This window comes from Perna viridis, chromosome 3 (genome assembly GCF_037379345.1).
Source record: "Perna viridis isolate PV_CMFRI_1.1 ecotype Kerala chromosome 3, ASM3737934v1, whole genome shotgun sequence".
NCBI classification, from domain to species: domain Eukaryota; kingdom Metazoa; phylum Mollusca; class Bivalvia; order Mytilida; family Mytilidae; genus Perna; species Perna viridis.
In genome coordinates, this window is record NC_142447.1 from 45,255,781 (window position 1) to 45,282,731 (window position 26,951).

A 26,951-nucleotide genomic window follows, 5' to 3' on the forward strand; every position below is an offset into this window, starting at 1 on the left:
TGGGCTAAATCAAAATCATTTCATTTTCAAATAGTTAAATTTATTTATAACAATACATCTTTTATAAAATGATATACATCAGGCATTTGTACAGTATGTGTATCACAATCTTCAACACAAGAATTCAAATCCACAGTGGTATGATTATAGTTCTTTCATTTTCAGAATTCTTCTAAATTATTCATTCAAAGTAAGCATTACAATATGCTTGCATGTGAGAAGACAGTTCTGTGAACCCAATATTTATGACTACTGAAATGTTGGTCTAACTTCATATATTAAAGTTTTGGCATAAGGAGACAATAAGATAGTGTGGGAGGTCTTACCAAACAAAAATTAAGATCCCTTTTTCTACTCAATGTCAAGTAACCAACAAATACTTAACATCATATTTGTATAAATGTATAAGATTAGGTTTATAGATGTGAAATGGTAAACGTGCAAGTTTGACATGCAAGGATTGCACACAATTTTGCAAATTTATTTTTTTTTTCTTAAATTCAGTAAATAATAACCACTGATCATTCCTACATTGGGCTTAGGAAAAAAACACTGCCACTAAACTTTTAACACTCATACAACATTTAAATCTGCAAAAGATACAAGCTGGGCAAGCCAATCTATTATGCTCAGTCAAACCATTGCAGCAAAATGCATCTTAATCTAAATTCAATAAATACTATAGTGCTCTGTAAACAACTGTAAACTACTGACACTCCTATTATAAACATTTTAGAGGTGTAATATATTTAGAAGATATTTCAATACTTCTTTTTCATTGAGTACTTCAAATAAGGACAAATTTATGTCTCTGGTAATTCATTCTTAACCTTTATATTTTTCCAGTGGTTTCTTTCCTGGAATATAGATGTCCTTACATTTAACATGATCAATAGCCTCTAATTTAACACTTATTTTCTTATATTTCATTAACACAAAGTTTATATGTAAAATAATGAATGAACATGAAAATTGTTACCAAGTGTTTCACACAGAAGTATGTAAAGGAAACTATAGAAGCAAGGCACTATACAGCATTAAAGCAAGATTGAAGCTTTAACAACAAACACTACACCATAATACTCCATTATTTCACATCCACAATTCATACCACTAACACATTTAATTCAGGGGTAAATGTTATTATATAATAAATAATGCTGGATTACATAATTGTAAACAAGGGATAATTGTTGTCATATCTGTTCTTCAAATCAGTAACATATAAAAGGCCTGGAAACACAGTCAAACATTTCCAATCAACCCCAAAGACTAGTCTGAAGGTATGTGTAAAACAAGAGGTGACAAAAATAATTCTGCCTCAAATCCTTATATGAATATTAAGTTGAAGTAACAATAAAGAATTAAATATGGTTAAATCAGCAGTAAAATATTATACACCAGAAAAAGATATTTTGTTACAATTCGAAAAAAGGACTATACTATTGGTGTAAAAATACTTGAAAATTAAAAAAAAAAACAGCTTCTAACCATTTGTTCTTTGATGGAATTCTTTTTTTCTTTAATAATTCTAATCTTAAATTATATAACTCAAGTCCATATTTACCAAATGTATACTGACATGGTTCTTATAAATATTACTACATACACCCCCACACTTTGCAAGTAGAGGGTGTAAAAATGAATATCAAGAATGAAATTTCCAACTAAACTATTTGCAAGATAATTCCCAACTGTTATATGAAAGTGTATGGTGATTTTGTATACAATCTTTTATGCTAACATAAATTCTGTGCATAAGAAGAATAACAAACAACCTGTAGCTATGAATGGAGAGAGACTAAGGAAGGAATTCATGCCAATCATATTTTGCTTATCTTTATTTTTTCATTCAGAAATTTAATGAAGTTTTTTCACTGAATGAACTAGCATATAACAGATTGAGTAAATTAGTTGTTGAAAATAAATGTTTTTCTTTTCTATATGAAAGACAACCATGGAATTCTACAGTTAGAAAATGAAACAATGTGTAAAAAGACCACAATGATATTAAGTGATATTATAAAAGCACCACATTGTTACTAATAAGCACTTATATGGAATAGAACAACACTGGAGTTTACAAGAATATTTGAAAAAGGAAAAAATAAATTGAAATTCTACTTCCTAGTCTAGCTGATAGATTTTATACTTGATTTGGTTGATATTCTTCCAAAATAAAATGAATGGCTACTAGAGCTGATATCACGGTTAGCGTCACAAGTACGAAATGAATACAAACATGGCATACACTAAAACAGTATTCTTTCACATAATCATGCATCCAAATAATACAAGTGTATAGTTGAGAGTCATTATTACATGAATATATTACAAATATGGGTGGGAAAAGCTGTCAACTCATAGGGAATTTTAAATGCATCTTAAAAGATCCACACAAAAATAAAATCAGCATCATAAATTCAATCACTACTGCAATTAACTTATACTTGCATTACAAAATTAAATTAAGTGCTTCACATAAGCTTTTCCTGATGTTAAACAAGTAAAAGGAGACAATTCATCAACATAATGAGACATTAAGAGATGAATCACAATAGAAGTACATATTGGAATTTCACTGATCTTCATGCAGTTCTATGTACATTAAGAAATGCACCAAAATATTTTCTAAACTTAATCCATTTGCATCCATACTGAAGCCACTAACATACCTAACAATAAAAAACTTATGAAGCATTAGAATCATTTTGAATGATCCATTGCTTTCCCTCTTCTCTTTTTGCTTGGTTTTCAATGTTTTCTGGGCTTCAAAAATCTTAAATCAAATTGTAATGTAAGCCCTAGTTTTGACCTTTGACAAAATAAACACTATTTTACACCTGTATACATTTTTTGTCCTATTTTCTCTGTGACCAGGTCAAGATTAAAAAAAGAAGTGAATTAAAACAAACAAGTACTTATTGCTAGTAAATTGCCTTATATTTCAACACTTTCAAATGTACAGTGTAATCTTGACCAAATTTGCCTACATTTTTGCAATTATCAAACTTCAAGGAGAAGACCATGTTATTGTGCAAGTCATAAATATTGAAACTAATATGTTAAATGTTCATGAAAATTAAATTTAAAAAAAGATAATTTCCTGTTCCTAACAAAGTAATCACCATTTATAATAAGAGACTTTGAATTTCCCATGCCTGTGGGCATCATCCAGGTCATTTGAGCAGTGACGTCACGAAGTTGGTTTGTAAAGTGAAAGTGAAAAGGTAATTGAATAGGATGTCTGAAGAAAGCGCAAATTTGGGACTTTTCTCCTATAATTTCGAACTAAAATATTTAGAAGAAGAGATTGAGGCACAATGTGTAAGCAAATGTCAGTCAACATTGACAAACTGAAGGATTTGCAGTTAGAAAGCTAACTTATGTCTGAGGAAAATCTGATGAGTGTTCGTGAAACTTTTAGAATATATCTCTATTATCATTTGTGCATTCGTAGGCTTGACAAAACAGCATGTTTTGGTGAGAAAAAAAACAGGAACGTAGAAATATTTACGGAATATTCTTTGTATACACATTACATATTATTTGTGCAGTACTTGTATCAGTACCAAACCGACTAAGTGATGCCACAAGCCAATTCTAGGTATCAGTAAAAATCAATGAAGCTTGCATATGATCTTCCTTCAAAAAGAAGTCCTGCAAGATGGCTATCCACATATATTTCAAAGATTTCGAATTTTGCATAGCTTTGTGCATTATACGAAAGCACATTTTACATTAAAGGTCAATTATTTTTGTGAACGTGGGTATGATTTATCATAAGAGCCCAACTTAATGCAGAGGTGGTCTTTCCCTTCAAATATTGCACTGATATATTGGTTGATATAACACATTTTGTTTTTTAAATAACTAAAAATTTCTCATAGAGTTTTACTGATGCATATTGTAACATTATTTAAATAGATTTTAATTTATTTCAAAACATTAAGCCATTCATTCAGTGTGGGATTATTTGTCATATTTTGATATTAACAAATTTAGTTAAATGAAATATAAATATTTTACTAAATGTGTAATACATAATAGTAAGTTTATCCTTTTTGAGTATTAATATTATTTTCAAGAACAAAAACCAGCTTCTTATGCTTGTAAAAATCTCCATAAGAGTTTAAAGAATCACAAGTTTAAATAAAAAATAATGTCTCATAAACAAAATTTATAAATAGATCAAAACAATATAAAAACATCTTTTATCAGATTTCTATAACTCCCCATATAATATTTTCTAAACTTGTCATTCAATTCACAATTCTAGAAAAAAACTTACACATTTGAATGACATTCTCCAGCACAAAAAATCAAATACACAAAAAACGTGTAAAAAATAAAAAGAACAATAATTACTATACAGTTGTTGCCCGTAAATTGTTCAATTTTTCTAGAACTTGTTTGAATGTAGGGCGTTGGTTTGGTTTGATCTCCCAGGCATTTAGCATTATTGTGTAGATTTCCTGTGGACAACCATCTGGTGCTTCCATTCTATATCCACGCTCTACATGCATTACAACATCTGATAATGGCTGAAAAAAAAAAGTGAAAACACTGTTAGCAGAAAAAAGGAAATGTTTTAATTTATTGCAATATGAAAATGTTTAGGATACACAAAACCTTGCAGAGTTTAAAAAAATCATCCAACAGGAAGTTAAAGCCAAACAGAACTGAAAAATATGGACAACATGCAAAACACTGACACCATATTCCAACCATCATTCCCCACCCCAAAAAAAAACACAAAAAAAATTAATTTTGTGTCATAGAAACAATGATGTAACAAAATGGTTCAGATCTACATATTCTTGTAAGTATGTCCCATCACAATGGCATATCAGGACACTTCAAACATATCATGTCAAAGCTGTGTTAATATATATATAGCTTTGCTAAGTGCAACATAATACGACCACAGTGGTCAAACCCTAAACAGTTGGGGCAAGTGTGGACACAATATTAGTTTTTTACACACTTAAGTATAGGGACTTACAATTCATTATGGACACCACAACTGGTTTGGAAACAATATAGCACAAAATCTAAAATTCAATTAAAACAAAAAAAATTCAGGTGTGGCTCCTTTAACCCCTTACAACTCGAAAACTGTAAAAGATATCTGTAAATATGATAGAAAAACACAGTCAAGGATTTTCAAGAAATCCACCAAAAAAAATTCTCAAAATCGGACCAAAAATATACAAGTTACTGTCTTGACTTCAGGAAAATGCATGTTTCTGGCCCCCCTTTTTGGTCCTTGAAAAGTAAGTCTTTACCCCAAAATTAATCCAAGTCTCACCATTGTGGTATTGATTATTGTGAAACAATATCAATATCATTATCACCCCAAAAATAAATACCAACCTTCCTTTTGTGGTTTGAATTTTAAAAAGATCAACTAACTAGTTATTGCACGAAAACCAAGTGTCTACAGGCAACAATGACAACGCAACGCTATACCAATATAAGACCACCAAATTTTTGCTGTCATATAAAAAAATGATTTCATTCTGTAAGAAGTGTTATCTAAATCATTAAATTATTTTAACAGACATACAAATGGACCATTGAGAGTGCAATATAAAAGTCAGCATGATGCGAAAGAAAGTGTTGTCTAACAGGAATGTCCAGCATGATGTGAGCGAAAGTGTTGGCTAACAGGAATGTCCAGCATGATGCGAGCGAAAGTGTTGGCTAACAGGAATGTCCAGCATGATGCGAGCGAAAGTGTTGGCTAACAGGAATGTCCAGCATGATGTGAGCGAAAGTGTTGGCTAACAGGAATGTCCAGCATGATGTGAAAGAAAGTGTTGTCTATCAGTAAAGTGAAGCATGATGTGAGCGTTGGTCAGTTGGTTTTCTTTTTCTTATTTATATCATTCATTGTTATTTAAACACTCTTTATTTTGAGCTAAACATTACCTTACACTATGGACTTAACCATTTATTTACTTACTATTCTTGGGTATGGCACTCTACCAAATGAGTAAACTTCCCAGAGCAATATTCCAAAACTCCACATATCAGATTTATTTGTGAATTGCTGCAAAAAAAAACAACAACAAAAAACATGATGAAATGAAAATGACTAAACTTCCTGGACAAAAATTTGTTGTAATGTCAAATGATATGGGATTTAGTTGAAACCTTCAGAGTACAAATATCATAATTGATCCCTCAATTTTTAAATGCACGTGCAAACATCATTTTACAGATCTAAATTACAATTTTCATAGTTAAAATTCAACAGTTTTAATTGATTTGTTGTGTTTGAGATAAAATCTTTTTTTTTATATATTTTCAAAGCAAGGTTTCTACATCTTCCAGTAAACTTAATATCAGAAATTAATGACCTTGGTCAAAACAGAAGAGGTAACTAGCAAGTATATACACAGTAAAGAACCCTAACGGTATATCTATATCAAAAATCAGAAATCAATTTTAAAGCTAAAGAAAAATCTTGTCTGCAGTTATCAATTCTTACATTATCTCTAAGTGCTTCAGGAGCAGTCCATTTTATTGGAAACTTTCCACCTTCAGCACTGTAATCTCCATACTTAGCTAAGCCAAAGTCTGATACCTACAATACATTCTTAATTAATACACAATGAATGACAAAAAAAGCTTTCTTCTTCAAAGACAAATGACAGGATGCAAACAAAGCAGAAATTGGCAAAACAAAAAAAAATACATTCAAAGAAAACAGTATAACATGGATTTAAAGATACAAAATTCCACCTTTATAGAAGAAGAAAATCATGTCTGACACCACTATCAGTTTAAATTAAATTATAATGTCCAAACTGCTTTTTTTAACAAGATTTGGGACTTTGAATCTCCCTTAATGACCTATATCAGGCTACAATGGCACATTTCTATTAATACTCAAATTTATAATATTACAAATCAAATAAAATGGTTGTACATATAAGTTCCAAATGTGTTCCAGAATTACTAAACAAGAAGTTATATTTCCTTGAATTTTAAATCCTAATCAGTGCTTCTTTTCTTAATTTTATTCCTTAATTCATAAATTTATATGGGTGATTGGCATCATTCTATATATAAAAAAGCCTATTTAAAAGGTACAAACACATTACTTGCTGTTTTATAACATTCAACATAATATTGAATAGGGGCCACATCCCTTCTAATCTGACTTGTTTTATGTTGTTACTGACTTACCTTAGCAGTATTATTATCATTAACTAAAATATTTCTGGCAGCTAAATCTCTATGTACTAAATCTTTACTCTCTAAATACTGCATGGCTGAGCATATATCACTAAAATTAAAAAAATATATATAGGTGTAAGGAGATTTTTACCCTTTCTTGTAAGTCATAACAATAAAATATTTGCAAAAAGCGCCCTAAAAACAAGAGTAAAATGTGAATGAATTACTACAATTTAAAGCTATTATTGAGTTAAGATAATAAATTTTTAAGACTTTCTTATCCCTTTTTTTTTCTCTCTCACTTCATTCTACTTATCAGTTAAATAGAAGGTTTTGGAAGGACTTTTAATTGCAGCTGCCTTTATAAGGCTCATCTCTCCTTGTAGACACTTATACTACTGTGAAAGTACTATTGTCCGTGGGGTACCAATTTTCGTGGGTAGGCCTAACCACTAAATTTGGCTCCCAACAAAAAGGAGATTTTCATTGATGTGTGAAAACTTCAAAACCACGAATTCAAAAATCCATGAAAAATGGTATCCACGAATTAAAGTACTTTCACAGTAATAAATATCTTTCTAATGCGCACCAACATATGATGCCTAAATTTCCTGCAAAATTTTATTGAACTATTTAGGAGAAGTCACACTTAACAAAATTCTCAAGTTTTATTATCTCCCTATGCAAGCATCTGACAATATTTATCATTATATTTAATTAAATACTACAATAATACACACATCTACATCCATCATTAATATTAAGTTTCATAAAAAAAAATATCTGACAAATATTGGCTACTAAACAGTGATTGAAATCCTGGTAAATTTTTTACTTGGCAGTTTAATACAAATTTGATATATCACTTAGATACTGTGATTACACCTTTTGTAATTAGGATACCAATTCTAGTGGGTCATTTAAATTCCAAATTGTCAATTTTCAAAAGAAAGCATTGCTATAAAAGGGCATTCATAGATGTATATAGTACACGTAAAAGGCTTCAAAATCAATAAAACTGAAATCTCCTCAACAAACATATAAATCTTACGTTGCAAAATTTATTTGATCCTTTTTTGTAATGACACTTCTTCCCCGTGAACGTAAATATTCCACCAAGTTGCCTTTACCCATAAATTCTGTTACTAACTGTATAGTGTCACCTATCACTACTCCAATTAACTGCACCAAATTTGGATGTCTCATGGACCTGTCAATAGAATCAGTAATACTAATATATTAAGAGTCACAGCTGGGACGATACGTATGTCCTTGACCTAGCAGGCCAGTAAAATTCAATTAGTTTTAATACAGACTACGGCTGTAAAATTTAAAGCTTGCATCAATGTTTACTTCAATGTTTACTTAAGGCTTCCTGAACAGAGTTACATTGCATTAAGATTAAAATCATCACTACAAATGTTTCCTAGTCACTTAACCCTACCAGTGTACCTTGTTCATACTCCTAGATTAAGTAGAACCTAGATTGCTCATTTACATATGTTTGTATGTGTATTGTTTTGCTTACATCATGTTCTTTGTTGTGTGTGTCTATTTTATTTATCTAGTCTTGTAACATGAATTGAGATTTTTCCTTTGTTCTTTTTCTCAAATAAATATAAGAGGAAGACCAAATATGCTTTAACTAGAAATCTTGTATATTGCATGAAAGGTCACATGTTCTCATATATAATTCAATTGGAAAACAGCCATGCAATATCCAACCTCATTAGCATAAATATTGCACAGGAACAACTCTGCCTCTGACAAAAATTGAAAGCCATCTGCCATGGTCAACTTTTAAATGCTCTTTAAAATTATGCTGACTGCGCTGCAGCAGCTAGATGTTTACCGCTTAACGAGAGCACAAGATACATGTGCTTGTATATTTCAAATTGGTAGTCAATTTATGTCACAAATCATGTATACCACTGCTTTGCTTGTTATCCAAATAGACTTCTCGCCCTGCAGGCTCAGAGTCTATTTGAATAACCCATAAGATTGAGCTATAAATATAACATAATTCCTGGAAAACGTGTTTTTTTATTGCCGTACGAATCTTGGTTCCCTTAATTTCCCTTTCCATATATTAGAAAATAAAAAAAACATCTTTTCCTGTCAATTTTACTTTGCAACCATAATAATCACATCATTTAAATATTATAATTATAAAGCCTTAAACAATCACTATGATTAATTTTGATTTAACCTAAACAAGTCTCAAGAGTCCCAATAATAAGGGATGGTAATAATTACATAGAGACAACACTTTATCAGGTCCTGCTTTGGCTTCAAAAATTCTGTCGCCAGCTGCCATTTTTTGTCACCAATTTTCAATAATTAGAGCCAGAGGGTGCCAAAAATATTATAGTATTAAGTCTACTGATAAATTATCTTGGTCAATTCATCATAATAACTTCTCAATATTCATGACATACATGCATGTACCAAGATTCACTATTGATGTATGTATAAAGCAGGTTTTTAGCTCTAGTATGTCACTTTCATATGCATAAAATGATAAAGTATTACTCCAGAAACAGGTATTTTATTTCTATCAAGGACTTTATATAACTATTCTCATATAGTCCCTGATTTTATAACATGTTCACCTTTGTCCTTTATGGTCTAATTTATCTTATAATATAATTTGATTTTTTTTATTTTTAACAAACTTGATTCTTTTTTTCAAGTGATAAAATTTCTAGCAAACTACATTTTGTACCATGGACCATTAATTTTGTCCCTGTGAAATTATTTTGATATCTGAGTAGTATTTCCTTAATTAGATTTTGGGAATCACCATTCTATTTGTTTATCGATTTTCCCGCCAAAAAAAAGTCACATGGCAAAAGTGTAAACAAACGTCATCCATTTTCTTTTATCAATTCTTTCATTTCGAAGTGTTTTAGACACTTCCTGATGGGATAATCATAGTTAATTGGATTTAATTTATTCTGTTATTAGGTAAGTCTGTTTCTGAATGTATCACAGGGCTGTGAAGCTTGTACATGTATGTAGCCACGTGCACATGGCCATAATTGTATTTCCCTTTGACCAGATGATGAGAGTTTTGATTGGCTCAGTAATATATTTACATATGATTGACACCTCCCATGAGGATATTGTCAGTCACAGTCGCCTGGTCTAATTACCTTTAATTGCCTTCAGTCGTTAATTGGTCATAGTCAGTTAACTCTGACCAGGTGTCAACACAATTGTGTAATTAGAGAGAATATCCGTTGCTGATAAACTTCCTGTCAATTTTAATATACAAAACCTAGGCGCCATGAAAATCGCCAACTGGTTATTTTTGTCGCCAGATAAAATAAAAAATCGCAAATTGCGACGTTGGCAAAGCCAAGGGCGACCCCTGCTTTATAACTCACGTCATTACAGAAGCCTCCTTTAGGAAAGCTTGACCAGCACGTTCTTTATCTTTCAATTCTTTTATTGCTACATCCTGGTTTTTATATCTGCCCTTATATACATCTGAAATTAAATATATACATTTGAAAATTCAACAATTGCCTAAAACTGCCTTTAATGTCTCGGTCAAAATACTATTCATAATAACGAACAACATTGCTTTGCTAAAATTGAAATAGGGTATTCTTCACTTGGGAACAACTTCTGATTTTAGCTCACTTTTCCTTCCTTTTATGTGTGGGTAGATTTAGATGTAGTCTTTAATACTATATCCAAACTTCAACAGATGAATTACCTTTTTTTTTCTTTTGGTTTTGTTATTCAAATTAGCCCTTCATTGTGAGATCTTTTTACTATCTACATATATATATAGATGAAGGTCTATTTAAATTAATCACAACAAACCTCCAAATTCTCCTTTTCCTATCAATTCAAAAACCTGTAAATCTCTTTTTTGGATGACCCAGCCTCCAGTCTCAAAATCCTGTACTGACACAGCGGAGAAACTAGATCCTTTCTTCTGTAATGGCTGAAGTAGTCTTGTACAAAGACCATCTGCATCTTTAGTATAATGCTGTCAGACAAAAAAATATGTATAACCATTTGGAATTTAGTTTCTAAAATGAATTTAAATATCAAAAACTTAATTCAAAATGTTTAATAGTAACAGTCCGTGTGCTATGTACAGCTAGCTGTTTCATTTACTATTTTTTTGCTTAGAGCTGTTTCAGAATATACTATGATTCCCCTTTTTCAAAACTTGTTTGTAGCTAATATATCTGTTTTTCAATTTATACATTCTTATATGGGGCAGTTTTTTCAAGAACAGCACTTTGTATTGTTCATCACAAATTAACACTATTCTTTTCTTCAAATATTTATACCATCTTCCATAGTTACACATAATGAGTACCTGTATTGACTATGAAAAGATTGAACAATATTTTTTAACTTTTTGCTTCTCATAAAATTCTTCAGGAAAAATTTTTTTTTGTTGTTCTACAATACTATAAACAAGCCAGTTTAGACCACACATTTCTACTTCATGCAGAACATATCATTCAATAATAAAATATAATCACACCCTACTTTCTACACATACATAGAAAATCTAACTGAAGAAATCATATCAAAGCTTTTCTAACTCAAACTTAGGAATAAATTTTTAAGAAATTTCGTCATTTAAAAACAAATTTTACAACAGAAAGGTATTAGGAGACAATATTTAGCCAACACCACAATAAATAATGATAATAAATATATACATGTATGTATCGCAGCAGGATAAAATATAATAACACCTTCTATACATTATTTACCATAACTGATTGAAGAAAAAAGCATGAAATTAAAGGCAGAAGCATTCATCAATCAAGTTTGTAATCCTGGTCTTTTATTTTTGACAAACAACTTGAGTGTTTAATTCATATTTTAGTAGACTTTCACTAGACTAGTAGTAAAATGAATCAAGCAAAAGAAATTAAGCATGAGACTTCACTAGACTGATTCTCACTGCTGTATTTCCTACCATGAATTTGAACCAAATACTTCAAGATATAATGAATTAAACAGGCAGGGTGTGGGCTGATGCTGCTTTGCTAATTTCTATGTTTTCAGGTCATTTTTTGGCTGATAGTAATCTTTACTTTCACAACTGTAATTACATTTTTAATTTTTTACATATATATCATTGAGATGAAATCCTTCTACGTGGGCCCCGCTGTGCTAAAAATGCTGTACATCAGCATTGTATAAAATCATTAATCTGACCTTGAGATCAAAGATCAAGGTCAAAGGTCAAAATCCACTGTATGTGACTGATTACCTAGAGATGATCTAGCCTCATGCCATATATATAATGCCTACACCAAAAAATTACTGCCCAGAAACAATTTGTCATTTTCGGAAGGACAGCCAGTCTGATTACAACAGGGCATCTGCCACATTTAAACTTCTTTGAAAAATTATGAAAAATGTATTAACACACGACATGAACGTAGCGGCTCACAAGCCGGCTGTATCACTTCAAATGGTAAACTAATAACAGTATGTCATCCATAAATAATACAAAAAGGAAATATCTACCTCTACTAGTTGTGCTAAATTTTCAAAATATGATTCCTCATCGATTGTCATTTTGTTGTGCTTGTAAATTATTCTATAATGTTCAACTTTTTGTTTATGGCAAACACTAAGAGTAAAGTCCCCTGGGTAGTTGACACTTTCACGGACAAGGAATAAGCCATCTTCTCGAGGTTTAAGTAATTCCTCTGAATCCTCACGTTTTATTTTACCATGGAACCATCTAAAACATAAAATTCATGCAGCGTGCTAAAATACAGAGTACACAAGAAAACAACAACACAAAAAAGTGTTGAAAGTGATACTGCTATAGGATATATCTAACCTAGATTAATCACAGTGTATTCATCTCAAACTTCAACATTCATATACTCCAACTTATCTACTTCTTAATAAATATAAAATTTAGAATTAACTCATTAATTAAGCTTATAATTCTTAATTCAAATGATTAACAAATAGAGAAATAGAGAATTATGTTATGTAATTGAAACTTCAAAAATTTGGCTGGAGTCAATAAATGTAGAAATTTGAAGGCAATCTGCTGTGAAAATTTGCATTGTTTTTAAAGATACTACTCAAGTCTGCTAGAACCAACTGCTGTGAAAAGTAAAGCTATAAAATTCAAAGCGTAATACAAATATTAATAATCATGTAAACTGTGAAGTTTGTACAGTCAGAATTTAAATTTTGAATAGAAGGGAGAATTTATAAGGTAAATTAAGGTAAAACAGAAGAATCTTAAAATACTGAATCATCCTTCTACCAACTATGGCTTTGAGAAAAAATAAAATAACTTTTGTAAAAGTATAAGTCCTTATAATGTATGTATCTGCAGGTAGAATTCTTTCTTCTTAATAGTTAAATCTATCCACTACACATGACCTGATATAATGTTGTGTTTTTTACTTTGCTAATGTTATGTTAACAAAAATCTTATTTTAAAAAATCTAAATCTTAAAAAAAAAACAAACAAAAACAATTCTATAGAATATTTTAAATATCTTAATAAAAACTTTTTTTTATAATAAATATTTACAAATATTTAAGAGTATCCTGAAATAGTTGACTAATTAATCTTCACAGACTATTTGGTTGAAGATACTGAATGTTGTTATAGTGTTTAGTTTTTTTTTTTCATAATTATTTGGAACAGACTATAGGAAAGTTAGCATCTGTAATAATAAGTATACTCTACATGTCAGAACGTTCACGTATTGTCAAAATCGAACTCGTTAACTAGTTCAGATATTTTGTAAAAGACAGAGTATGTGACAAAATTACACAAATTCCAATATTTATCTTAAAATAACTACATAAATAAGTTTTTTTAGTTTATTTTCGATCTGAGCAGGTAAAAGACTGACACAAACATCTGCTGAAGTTTGATAAAATGACCAGCACAAGCTTTCAAAATTTCCGGACCCTTGCTCTCATCATAACAATTACAAAGTAAATGACCAATTTTGCTTACTTAGTACATTAAATTTGGTGTTATGCAGATGATAATTTTAGCCAAACAAATAATCAAAATAAAATTTAAGAAAACATAGTTACATAAACCAACCACAACAACTTTGTTATCAACTGAACTAAAACTTAACTCCAGGAATGTGAACAAATTTGGAAGTAAAACAAAAGAGGGAAATCAAAGTTTAAATTCTTCATACTGTACAAGAGCAATGTGAGATTTCAAAGAGAAACTACATATTTATAACTGTTCATGCACTAACACCATTCATAGCTACACAATATCATTTTCAACACTGGTTAGATTCTGAAACAAGGAAAACTGAACTGGGTTTGTGAGTCTAGTGGTCACATGACAACATCATCCAATTAGAACCATCTCAAATTTCAAATACATTGTATATGTTATTTCTTCTTATTTTTTTTTTCATTTCGATTTCCCCCTTCAAGTATGGAATAGTTTTAAACAAATATTATATTTGAGATGATCCTTACAGTAAACACCATATAACTGTACACAATGCAGAAGAAAGCTTCTAGTAAACATAAGTATGGTAAAGTAAATCTTTTAACAAAATAATTTAATGTTTGTATTTTTTGTTTATCATCTAAAATCTATTGAGATTTTGCTCATCTATCTTACCAGAATTTAAAGTTAAATGAAATCAATACTTTCTTTTTTCTGCAATGTATTTTATTTGTACACAATTATACACCATCTAACAAATGGAAGCTGAAATATAATCCATGCTGGTCATTATACCTCAACCAGGTCAAATAAAGTGTCAAAACGGCAATCTCCGCCATCAATCTCCAACTTGTTTTGCCGCAATATGACACGATAATGCTCAACTTTGTTATAGAATACAACAGACAGTGTGTAATCACCACGGAAGTGAACACTGTCTCTAACAAGGAACACACCATCATCCTTGAACTGGAGTAAGTCCTCGGCATGCTCTCTAGTTATACTACCATGATACCAACTACAGAAAGAATTCTTCATTAGCATATTTATACATGGAATCATTTCCTTGTGTTAGCCCGGATTCTACTGAAAAGAAATTTTTCAACAATGCACAAAGAAAACTTGAATGATCTTCATTCAATATTTGCTTTTTCACAATAATTTTTCCCCAAAAATTGTGTTAATGTTCAGTCAGATAATTTTACACCTGGATCTTTCAGAAAGTTTCTGGACAAGAGTAAACATCATACAGTTGAAACGTAAAAGGGAGATATAAACCTGCATGTAAACTTCTTTAACTTTACTTACGGCATAGCATGAAGTTGTACTTCTTTACGTTTCTGTAAGTAGGTTGCAGGGACCATTCCTTCTTTCCCTTCCTCATTTTTGGCTTTATACCAGTTAACATCCTGTAAAAAAGACTCTAATCTAATCTCTAATCATATCAGTTTTGTCTAGAAACAAATCCTTTATTCTATTTTTTACACTTCAATTAATTTGTTGCCAAAATTAGACACAACATCTACTGGATCACTTTCTAAAATACATTTCCTCTCTTTTAAAAAACTATGTTCCAGAATCGTCAGGATTTTGATGAGATCTAAAAGGATGTAGAAATTTAAATGAGACTTCAAGGACAGTTATTTTGGTTTTTTTTTCTCTCATTTTCATCACATAAGCAACTACATGTATTTACAAGATCTACAATCAACTTTGGTGCCATTCAAATGTCTTGGAGATATTGGTAGCTGTATTCCAAGGCATCATTCAAATGTCTTGGAGTCAAGAGATATTGGTAGCTGTAACTACAGAGCACCATTCAAATGTCTTAAGGATATTGGCAGATGTAATTCTAAGGCACAATTAAAATGTCCTGGAGATATTGGTAGTTCTAACTCCAAGACACCATTCACATGTCTTAGGGATATTGGCAGATGTAATTCCAAGGCAATATTAAAATGTCTTGGAGATATTGGTAGCTGTAACTCCAAGACACCATTCAATCATCCTGGAGATATTGGTAGTTCGAACTCCAGGACACCATTCAAATGTCTTAGGGATATTGGCAGATGTAATTCCAAGGCATCATTCAAATGTCTTGAAGATATTGGTAGATGTAACTCCAAGACACCATTCCATTGTCCTGGAGATATTGGTAGCTGTAACTATAAGGCACCACTCTAATGTCTTAGGGATATTGGCAGATGTAATTCCAAGGCACCATTAAAATGTCTTGAAGATATTGGTAGCTGTAACTCCAAGACACCATTCAATTGTTCTGGAGATATTGGTAGTTCTAACTCCAGGACACCATTCAAATGTCTTGGAGATATTGGTAGCTTAACTCCAGGACACCATTCAAATGTGTTAGGGATATTGGCAGATGTAACTCCAAGGAATCATTCATATGTCTTGGAGATACTGGTAGCTGTAACTATAAGGCACCATTCAAATGTCTTAGGGACATTGGTAGTTCAAATTCCAGGACACCAATCAAATGTCTTGAAGATATTGGTAGCTGTAACTCCAAGACACCATTCAATTGTTCTGGAGATATTGGTAGTTCTAACTCCAGGACACCATTCAAATGTCTTGGAGATATTGGTAGCTTAACTCCAGGACACCATTCAAATGTGTTAGGGATATTGGCAGATGTAACTCCAAGACACCATTCGATTGTCCTGGAGATATTGGTAGTTCTAACTCCAGGACACCATTCAAATGTCTTGGAGATATTGATAGCTTTAACTCCAAGGCACCATTCAAATGTCTTAGGGATATTGGTAGAGTAACTCCAAGGAACCATTCATATGTCTTGGAGATACTGGTAGCTGTAACTATATGGCACCATTCAAATGTCTTAGGGACATTGGTAGTTCAAATTCCAGGACACCAATCAAATGTCTTGAAGATATTGGTAGCTGTAACTCCAAGACACCATTCGATTGTCCTGGAGATATTGGTAGTTCAAACTCCAGGACACCATTCAAATGTCTTGGAGATATTGGGAGTTTCAGAAACTGAAGTTTGGAAATTGCAAGATTTTTTTTTGCTTCTAGTCCATCTTTCGACTTGTAAGATATTGCTTATGGTACTTCCTACAAATTTAATATAGTTTAGGTATTTTTGGTTAATTTTATTGGCTTTTCAGAGGTTTTTTTTTCATATGGAGACATTAAAATACATTTTGATGAGTTTGAATTTGTAAGAATGTTTGTTTCCATTTAAAAGTGTTTGTGTGTCCTTCAACATGTAGACTTCCATATAGGATTAAACATCTATTTTCGGTCATTCATACATCCATGAACAACCGAAAATAGCTGTTTAATCCTTATAATTCTATCCCAACATTTGTGATTTTTTTGTTTTAAATGTGTTGAACCAGTTAATGTATTCATAGAATCTACTGGTAGTTCTGGGACAATTTAATTTGGGGGCAAATTTACTTGTGCATGTAGTTAGATTTTAAGCATTTATAAGTTTCTTTCCTTGAGCTGACAATTACTCTCTGTAAACAAACTTGATCGGTAAAATCAATGTCGATGTAATGAACTATTCTTATGGAACTACACGGCCGCCATATTGGTTTCAATCTGACCAGTGTCCATGCATGTATAAACGATCTGAAGAAGTTCATGCAAGTTTGAACTTTCTGGCAAAGACGTTCTTGACCAATCAAAAATGGCTATAAGCATGAAGAATCTAATGATTGGAATTATAACACTCTCATCAACATCATGAAAATGTTACATTAACATGCACTGTAGACTAATTAGCTCAGGACATAATCAAGAGGGAGAAATGAGCAAAATCTTCTCCTTGTTTGCACTCATTTCTCCCATTTGCATTTGACAGGGAGAAGTTTTGTAATAGATTTTATGGACAAATATGTAAATATTGTTATTTTTCAAACATAATTTACTATAACACTCCCTGTCTTCCATGTCTAGAAAAGGCCCTGTAACAAGCTTTGACATAAATATTACCTTAGTGTAGTTACCATTTTACACCTTTTATTTCCCAAGCAGACTAAATGGCTGATAAGTTAAAAAAATCTGAAGATTTATTAACCAGGAAACCAACGCTTTAGTTTGAGTTATCCAAGGTTTACATTAATAATATGAGAGAAAATTTGGTTCATTATATTGTGCTTCCATAATCTTGGCTACTCTAGCTATCGGAGGTCAAGCAAATGAAGTTTGAATATAGGTACACTTTGTTGAGAAATTACATACCCTGGTGGGTTGAAGGATGGTGAGAAGGTCACCTTTTTTGAAAGGAAGATCTTCTTTTGATGACCCAGGAAAGTTATAATTAGCTACCACCTGCTGGCCTTTCTTCCAGACTTCCTACAATGGAAATCAGTTAATTTAGACTTAATACATAGCTAATTCTAATACATGTATTATGAAATGGAGAATGGCAGTTCATCTATTACTGCAATGAATTTACTGGCAAAAATGTGAAAGTTGTTCTGTTTTTTTAGTGCAGGGAATTCAAGGACACAACTACTTTTCATAAAACATGTTGAGCTATATTGGTATTTTTTCTCTATACATCATTTGCCTTGTTGCATGAGTACAAAAAAGGAAACAAGAGGCTCCCAGGAGCCTGAATCCCTCATGTGGTTAAATTTTGTCTTTCAATGGCATTACATTTTACAAGAAGTTATCTAACAATTTTGACTCAAGAATACTTTGGTAGGACTTATCATGAGGATCATTTCAGCAATTAAAAGTTTTTATCTATTATAACTCAAGACTTTGGCTGAAAACTGTAAAAAAAAACAACATTTTTTTAAGAAGTAATTTATCGCCTTTCAATGACAATAACTCTTACAAGCAGTTGTCTGACAACTTTGATCCCTGGAGACTTTTATAGGCCTTATAATAAGGATCATTTCAGCAACTGAAAGAATTTGGCTAAACCAAACGGTTTTAGAGATATAATGTTAAAAAAATTTCTGTCTGACCCTTAGATTCTATTTTTAGTAATGGCAGTCATGTTTTTGGACGGATCAAAACAACTTTTGTGCAAGATACCAGAAGGAACACTCATACCAAGTTTGGTTCCAATTGGTCAAGTAGTATCAGAGAAGAATATTTTTGAAAGAAATAATATTAAAAAAAAGCAAAGAAATGTCGTAAAAGGACACAAACTCCAATATGGCTAATCAGATTAAAATGAAAATTTGACCATAGATAGATCTCATCATGCTGAACACTTTACCCAAGTCAGAATTTGGCTACACCCTGTTTTGAAGATATATGCGAAAAACTACTGTCTGATCCCTATGTTCTATTTTTAGTAATAGTGGCCATGTTTCTTGACGGATCAAAAATCTAAACTTAGCATTTGTGCAAGATACCCCAAGGAACATTTATTCCAAGTTTGGTTCCAATTGGTCAAGTAGTGTCAGAGGAGAAGATTTTTTTAAAGAAATATTATTAAAAATAGAAAAAAATGTAGAAAAAGGGCAGTGACTACTACATGGCTTACAGATTAAAATGAAAATTTGACCACAGATAGATTTTATCATGCTGAACACCTTTACAATAGATCAAAAATCTAAACACAACGTTTGTGCAAAGTTTCATATAATTACCCTCAGTAGTTTCAGAGAACATGTTTTCAAAATTACTAACAGACAAAGACGATGACAACGAGGACAACGACGGATGCCAAGTGATGGCATTAGCTCACATGGCCTTCGGCCAGGAGAGCTAAAAGTGCATCTTTCTAAAATACCACTTGTATTTTATATTTCACAAATGTAACTATTAACTCTTTAGTTTTGTTATAACTAATATTTTCCCTATAAGTGTGATCTCACACAGTGCTGAATGGTAAAGAACAGTTATCAAAATACACAATGTAGCACAGTTCTCTTTATAAAGGCAACTAAATGATTTTAGACAGTACGGTGCTTAAAAGTATAAAGCTTTACAATACAGCACAAGGATGGTCAGTAGCTTTTGGACTTGACTATGGATATTGAAAGTTTACCGGCTGATTGTTTCTGGGTGGTTCCATTGGCATAACTAGGCATTTATAGTCTGTAGTAACTCACAAAGGAAGGAAATCTGTAACAGAAAAGGGAAATCTTTTATGATATACACAACTTTTCAAACTACTCTTCAGGATACAATTCTGAGAACACTATTCTACCATACTTTAGTTGTCTAAATAATAAGAATGACATTAACTTGTCTTGTACATACTAAATCTTCATCGAACCTATTAAAACATAGAATGGAATGCCTGATTATCGTACAGACTAAATATGCAAATGTACAAAGTCTGTTAAATATCTATCAAAAGACTAAGGTTCTAGAGTGTCCACAAGGATTCTGTGGAATGGACTGAGATAGCATTGTAATATTCCTAATCAACCTTATTTGTGAAACAATCATAGCTTACCCAACTTAACAACTTCATATGGCATGTAAATACGACTATTAGACAATATTTATCGTCAACTTATTCAGCTCAAAATATCCCCCTACAAAAGTGCATTTGCTAAGTGTCATTGTAAAACTTCCCTTGACCAATATTACCCAGTCATAAAAGACTAAAATTCTTTATCTTATACCTGTACATGTAAATGTACATTGAATCAACAACTTTTCTATGAATATGAAAATATGTATGTATATGTATACAAATACATAATGTGGAATGTGATGTGTACCCTCTTGAAGTTGCAAGAAAACCTGACAACCAGTTTCAAGAATTATATATGTTTCCTTGATATCATGACTAAAATGGAATGAGTCATTTAACATAGTTTTTACTATAAAAGGGCATGAAAATGTACAATGTACAATGATTGTATATACAGTCCATTCTTAAAATACAACATATACATTTCTTATTGTATTATGTACAGTTCCACCTATAAGTATCATGCAAATTGGATATTACACCTAAACTTACTGTGAACTTACTAAAGGAGCAAAAATCAGCGAGAATCTTTCAGCGAGGTACGCCGATGATAAGACTATCAAAAGGAGTTGTATCTTAGGTATATACATGTAAGAAATAAAATTGGTTAAAATACATGAAGCTTAGTCAAATTTTATTTTAAAAAAATTGTCTCACAAATGGTTTTTTTTCCACTACAGATGATCTCTATGTAACCAGTCAATAACCGAGTCATTTTTATCTCTCTACTTTCTCAATCTTCATTAATTTTTGGTTCTCAAAAACTGATGCCATCATGGGACATACTGGATGCATTTTCACTCAACTGACAAAAATAGGTTCAAAGATTTTGCCATCAACTGTATGATCCATAGGGGAATCATAACTTATTTAATGTATCCATGGTAAAATTCTTCATTTCAAAATCATTCTACATAGTATTTTGTATTTAAGACCTTCATGTACATGTGCCAAGATATTTCTTTTGCACTATTCATTTTTTTCACATTTATATTTTGAGAGAAGAATACATGACTTCACCTTACAAAAAAAATGCCCCCAAAACAGCAATGCATGTAAGAAACTATCAGCAAGATATACACTACTTGGCAAGTATATTCCTTTTTAGATACCAATCTCCTATATCTAATTTTTATACATATTTAAAGAGGTTTGCATTTCCAGATAAACTATTTTGTACAATTCTTCCTCCTTTTCACAGTAATCAAAATCAATCATCAATCAAAATTCCTCCTAACATATGTAAATCTGACAACATCAGTTATACAACCAGCAAAAAATAACTAATTACTCCAGCAAACCATATGCCCTACCTAGAATGATAAACCACTGCAATTTGCACCCACTTCAACAAAAATACTTCTAGGCTTCAAGTGCTAACAGGAAATATCAATGTAGTGGTTGTCAACACTAATAGGATTTTCCAGACATATTCATCTCTTTCCTAAATTATATTCTAATTCAATTAGACTTAGAATGCCATAGGATGTGAAAGTCATTCATTGCACCGTGTACCTTGTATAATGGATACGTTCCACAAAATGCACAATGTGCAGGAAGTATTAACAATGAAAAGGCCTGATTGTTTTAATTGGAATATCTCAATCTGGAATTTTCAACTGACATATATATTCAAGGAGGTCAATTATCCTTTACATTACCCTTTTTTTAATCTTAAGAATAAATAACATAATATAAGGATCTAAATAATTCAAAATGAAAAAAATATTAACCCCCTCCTCCCTGTTATAATATGGTCTTTTTCCTGTATATTTACATGTACATTTCATTTAGTTTATCCAAGTTGTACAGATAACAGTTATATAAAGTCTCAGACCTGCAAATCTATTACATCACTATTTTATTTAGGAAATACATGTTTGAATAAATATTTTCAAAAATCTGATAAAAATTCTTTGACATTTTCCATATGTTCATCATGACACCCACACAAGGATGACTACAAAATTAACAATGCATAACAAACAGCCTAAGGTTACATGTTAATTACTGATCAGATCAAATCACACACACAAAATCAGGTGCCCCTACTTGTACACATCCCTCATATATACAGCTCTGAGTTATTTTTATATTACAAACTTTTTTTGTCAAATTTCAAATTGGAGAAGTTAAAGTATCTGCTTTGTTCAAAAGTTATTATTCATTTCACTTTGTATATTATTATGTCCAACTCAAAAAAAAATATTTTTAGCCTTTTCTAGCACAGGTCAAATATGGTAAGTGTGAACAATGAACAAATGTACATTAATGATTACAATATAATTTCCAAAATTGTTTGTTGAAAGATGACTTACAATGCACCAATCACTATCATTGAACCAATAGCCAAAATAGGTATTAAAGAGGTAATGGCAATGAGACCTCTAAATTTGCCAGAAAACATCATGACTAACCCATTAAAGATTTAAATGTGTTTTAAGAGGTGCCATAATCTAAAAGAAATCTATGATCCATAACTGATCTACATGTATGGTCTAAAATGAAATGACTGCAAAATGAATTGACTTAATCATTTCCCAATCATACTTTTTCATACAATGCACTTCACATCAGATGAAAGTTTACAATTATACAATCACAAAATTTTAGCAGTCATATGAAAAATCAGAATGAAATATCTACATGTAGTCAAAATTATGGTAACTCCTCATTGGCTGGTACAGGTGGTGTACATAGTGTTGGAGCATAGTGCATTGAGATATCTTACCAAAACAGCTTTGAATAACATCTCATTTACATTTCCTTATAAATTCAATTCACCCAATATATAGACAGGCACATGCATGTATATGAGCATAAATTTGAATATAACCAAATGTGTGGTGTTTTCTGTATCATTTGCAACAGTGCCAACTCTCACATTTCATGTGAGACAGGTATTTTGAGGATGATCTGGCGGCAATTTCTTTGCATCATAGATTTTTGCCTATGTAAGTTTTTCAAACTTTTTCCAAATGATCTCACACACAATGTAAGTACTTCGTGCACATTTAACTTTAACCAACAATATTACCTTAAAAATGAAAACCTTCCACAATTTAGGTTTGAACCAAGGCTCTGGAAACGGTAAAAAATGTGGTTCATTGACTGACAAATTTCGCAAATGACCGATAACCATTTTCCAATATCCGACATAAAAAACTGTCAACCGTAATGAATTCCAGTCTGCACAGTTTTTGTTAGTGTCTAAACACCCTGTCTACCAAATGTTTATTGGAAATCAACTGACAGATATGCATCAATTGCAGTTACCTGTGATCGTGATTTACCTGTTACTGATTAGTTGATTGCATGATTACATTATGCTACACATGCCTTCGCCAAGGCACATTACGTCAACAAATGTATTGAAGTCACATGGAATAATTTTTAAAAAATATAGAAAGCATCCTTCGGGAATTATTTTATAACCAGATTTTCTACTGTTGAAACCGACAACTGACTTGTATTAAGTTTATACCTACAGTTGAACTTAACTCCCTCGACCTTGGATGGTTTGAACACCCGGGATTTCTCAAACACAATTCAAAGTACCAAAATTTTCTCCTATATAATCAATATAAATAACCTTGGATTTCTCAAACACTCGAACTGACTAGTCAGTCTGTTCGGTAATAAATCTTAGAGAATAACCCTCACTAACTCGAACTTGTCAGCAATTTGTCAGCTTTGGTAATAAAAGGTGTGAAAAACTGAAACCCTACCATTAATCAGTGTCATTTTAGTTAGTTACAGGTAAAATTGAAGTCATCACTAATTAGGTAGTTTTGATCTTTAACATATCACTGATTGAAGTTCGAGAAAGTTCCGAAGTCGGTATGATAAAAGAATGAAAGAAAATCGGATGAAAACAAATTATTGACCAAGGAACTCAAACTCTGAACTTTTTTAAAAGCGAACACAGCATTTTTAATGTTCACAAATCAACATAATCTTCCAAAAGCGAACGAAAAAGATCCACGAACTAAGACAACTTTGTAGGAAGTAGGTAATTTCTAACGATAAAGTCGAACTCAGACCGGCACCGAAAAAAATCCAGAAATATACGAACTTCAATTTCTCAAACTCCCGATAACTTGAACACATTTCAATGGTCCCTTGGAGTTCAAGCTACCGAGGTTTGACTGTATCATACTTTCAGGTACTTCAAATGGGAAAAAAAATGTACTTACATGTGTTTATCAGAATTTTCTACCTTGCTTTATTACCTAACTTATTATTGTGCAGATGTTGTTAAGTGTCATATTTGTCATCCCTGTATTTACAAGTAAGAGGTTTTCATTCATAAAATTGCAGACTCTATTCAATAAAAACCATTCTGTGGTTCTTAATTGGAGCTTGGGTCACAAGATGAGACTTACAAGCCCTACTGAATACCGTTTTTAACTTGAGCAAACGAGGTCCAATTGGCTGTATGACAATGAAAAATATGTTATAGACATCACATCAGAACTAGAATGGTCAGACTTATCATGCAGAGGCCTTCGTGACACTGTTACAAGTACATGCATGTATACACAAAGGGATACATATACATCTGTATCAAGATGAATTTGGTAGAACAACATTACATAACAAACAGATAACAACGTCATGGACACAGCATCGTTTCAACGATAATAAAAATTCCTACCAAGTATTAAAATTCTGATTAGGAAAAAGTAAATGGTGCTCATTCACAAAAAATACAAAAACCATGCAACTTCATACAGTGATTGTTTACAAATAGAAATCCTATGAACCAATCTAACAGGGTATAAATAAAGAAAAAATAGACCAAAAACCACTCATAGAAAAGCACATCAATTTAAAAGTTCTGAAACTTTACCTATAAAGCCATAAAAACTCGTTTTCTCAGACTTTGGTCGAACAGGAAGCAAATCGGAGCTGCCATTTTCCCAGAAAAACGCCACCTGTGCAACAAGGAAGATAACTCTAAATTCATCGGAGAAAATAGGGGGGATAAATACATATTGTAAATTACTACCGGGTGTAAAGGAACTTAATTTTACATTATCCATATCGAAAATATTCTTGCCAATAATTCAAATTTTATACTTAAAGTTTACATTTTACACATTTGCATCTTTCAACTTGCCACCTAATTCACGACTTTCAGCATACAAGCCTATTTTAATCAATCCGGCTTTGCTGACTGCTGGGTCGGGACCGAATATTTCAAGATTTAGTTTTAAAAAATCTGTTACCTCCTGTGTAGATTAAAAGTCTGTATTTAAAAAAAAAGCTTCCATGACATATCCGTGATTTTTATTACACAATCACTATCAGTCTCTTGCGAATATTTAAAAACTTTTCACTTCCTCAATTCAGGTGTATTCACATATGTATATCAGGAAGATGAGGTCATGTGGTATCTTAGTGGAAAACGTTTAAACTTTCGAATAAAAACTGTGAACACATAGGGAACTAAATGAAAAATAATGTTTCCACTTGGTCGGATACTTCGCCATTAATCGATATAGAGTTACAAAAGCTTCTTAAATTTGACTATCTCCAAAACTCATTTCTATTACTGTTCTCCAACTCATTTTTCAAAATGGAAAAAAGAAGAACAAATCCAACCAATCTTTTGCCTATTTCACCATCTTAAAGTAAAATAAAATAAAGTGCCAAGACAGTGACAGATCCAGACGCTTTAAAAAGGGGGGTTCAGGTCGGGGTTCCTCAGAAAAAGGGGAGTACTAGGACATTATTGGCCATTTTTGTCAATATAATTATATTACACATAAAAACGATTAATTTTCAAATATAATGGGAGTGTCAACCCCCTGCACCCTCCCTTGGATCCATCACTGCAGGAACACTTTCAGTAATTCACGACAACCCAAACTTGAGATGAGTATATTTACTGCAATGTAAAACTGTGTTTGGGCATAACCATCTTTATTTTCATTTTCAAGACTATGTTTTGAACGGAAACTTTTGAATCAATAGAGTTAAAAGTATAATTATGCATTTTATGTTTAGTTTCACAACAAATGCTATATCTGCCTGATTCATAAAAAATCAGGTTACGCATGACGATCGTAGAACTTTTGATAAAATGGCAATTTATCCTCGTCTTTTTTTTGTTTTGTTTGTTTTTTGTTTGTTTTTTTGTTTGTTTTTTTTTTTTACAAAATTGGTGTAATGTCCGCAAATTCCATTACACCATAAAAAACATTGTAACTATTGACATGAATTCACTCGATACGCTGGAGTAGCTGAGACACATAGGAAAGTAAAGGTAAAAAGTAAAAGTCGTCGTGGTTGTCCGAGAGTTTTGTCAATTTCGAAATGAAGGTAAAGATGAGAGGCATTCTTCACTGCGTCTCTTATTTCAAGC

At 31.7% G+C, this 26,951-nt stretch overlaps 1 protein-coding gene across 3 annotated transcripts; it reads right to left on the reverse strand.

The window, feature by feature from the left end:
- LOC148622456 (tyrosine-protein kinase CSK-like) lies at positions 1-25,971 on the reverse strand. 3 transcript variants are annotated; one of them, XM_088572383.1, is made up of 12 exons: positions 25,813-25,971; positions 20,144-20,220; positions 18,373-18,486; positions 15,446-15,546; positions 14,933-15,155; positions 11,023-11,191; positions 10,578-10,680; positions 8,240-8,398; positions 7,198-7,297; positions 6,497-6,592; positions 5,969-6,055; positions 1-4,544 (listed from the first exon to the last, which is right to left on the reverse strand). In XM_088572383.1, exons 2-12 carry the CDS (start codon positions 20,174-20,176, stop codon positions 4,368-4,370), a joined length of 1,362 nt encoding a protein of 453 aa, XP_088428509.1. In that variant the 5' UTR covers positions 20,177-20,220; positions 25,813-25,971; the 3' UTR covers positions 1-4,367. The 3 variants fall into 3 exon arrangements, with proteins under 3 accessions (XP_088428509.1, XP_088428510.1, XP_088428508.1); XM_088572384.1 differs by lacking the exons at positions 14,933-15,155; positions 25,813-25,971 and adding exons at positions 12,703-12,922; positions 25,434-25,538; XM_088572382.1 differs by lacking the exon at positions 25,813-25,971 and adding an exon at positions 25,434-25,538.
- Positions 25,972-26,951: the final 980 nt, after the last annotated feature.

Excerpts from the sequence above, each read along its gene's own strand:
- LOC148622456 (XM_088572383.1), bottom strand. The coding sequence starts at position 20,176 with ATGCCAATGGAACCACCCAGAAACAATCAGCCG. Across the intron at positions 15,156-15,445 it reads GTACAACTTCATGCTATGCC|TTGGTATCATGGTAGTATAA; the intron begins GTAAGTAAAGTT and ends TTCTTTCTGTAG. Across the intron at positions 7,298-8,239 it reads GATCAAATAAATTTTGCAAC|TGATATATGCTCAGCCATGC; the intron begins GTAAGATTTATA and ends TTTTAATTTTAG.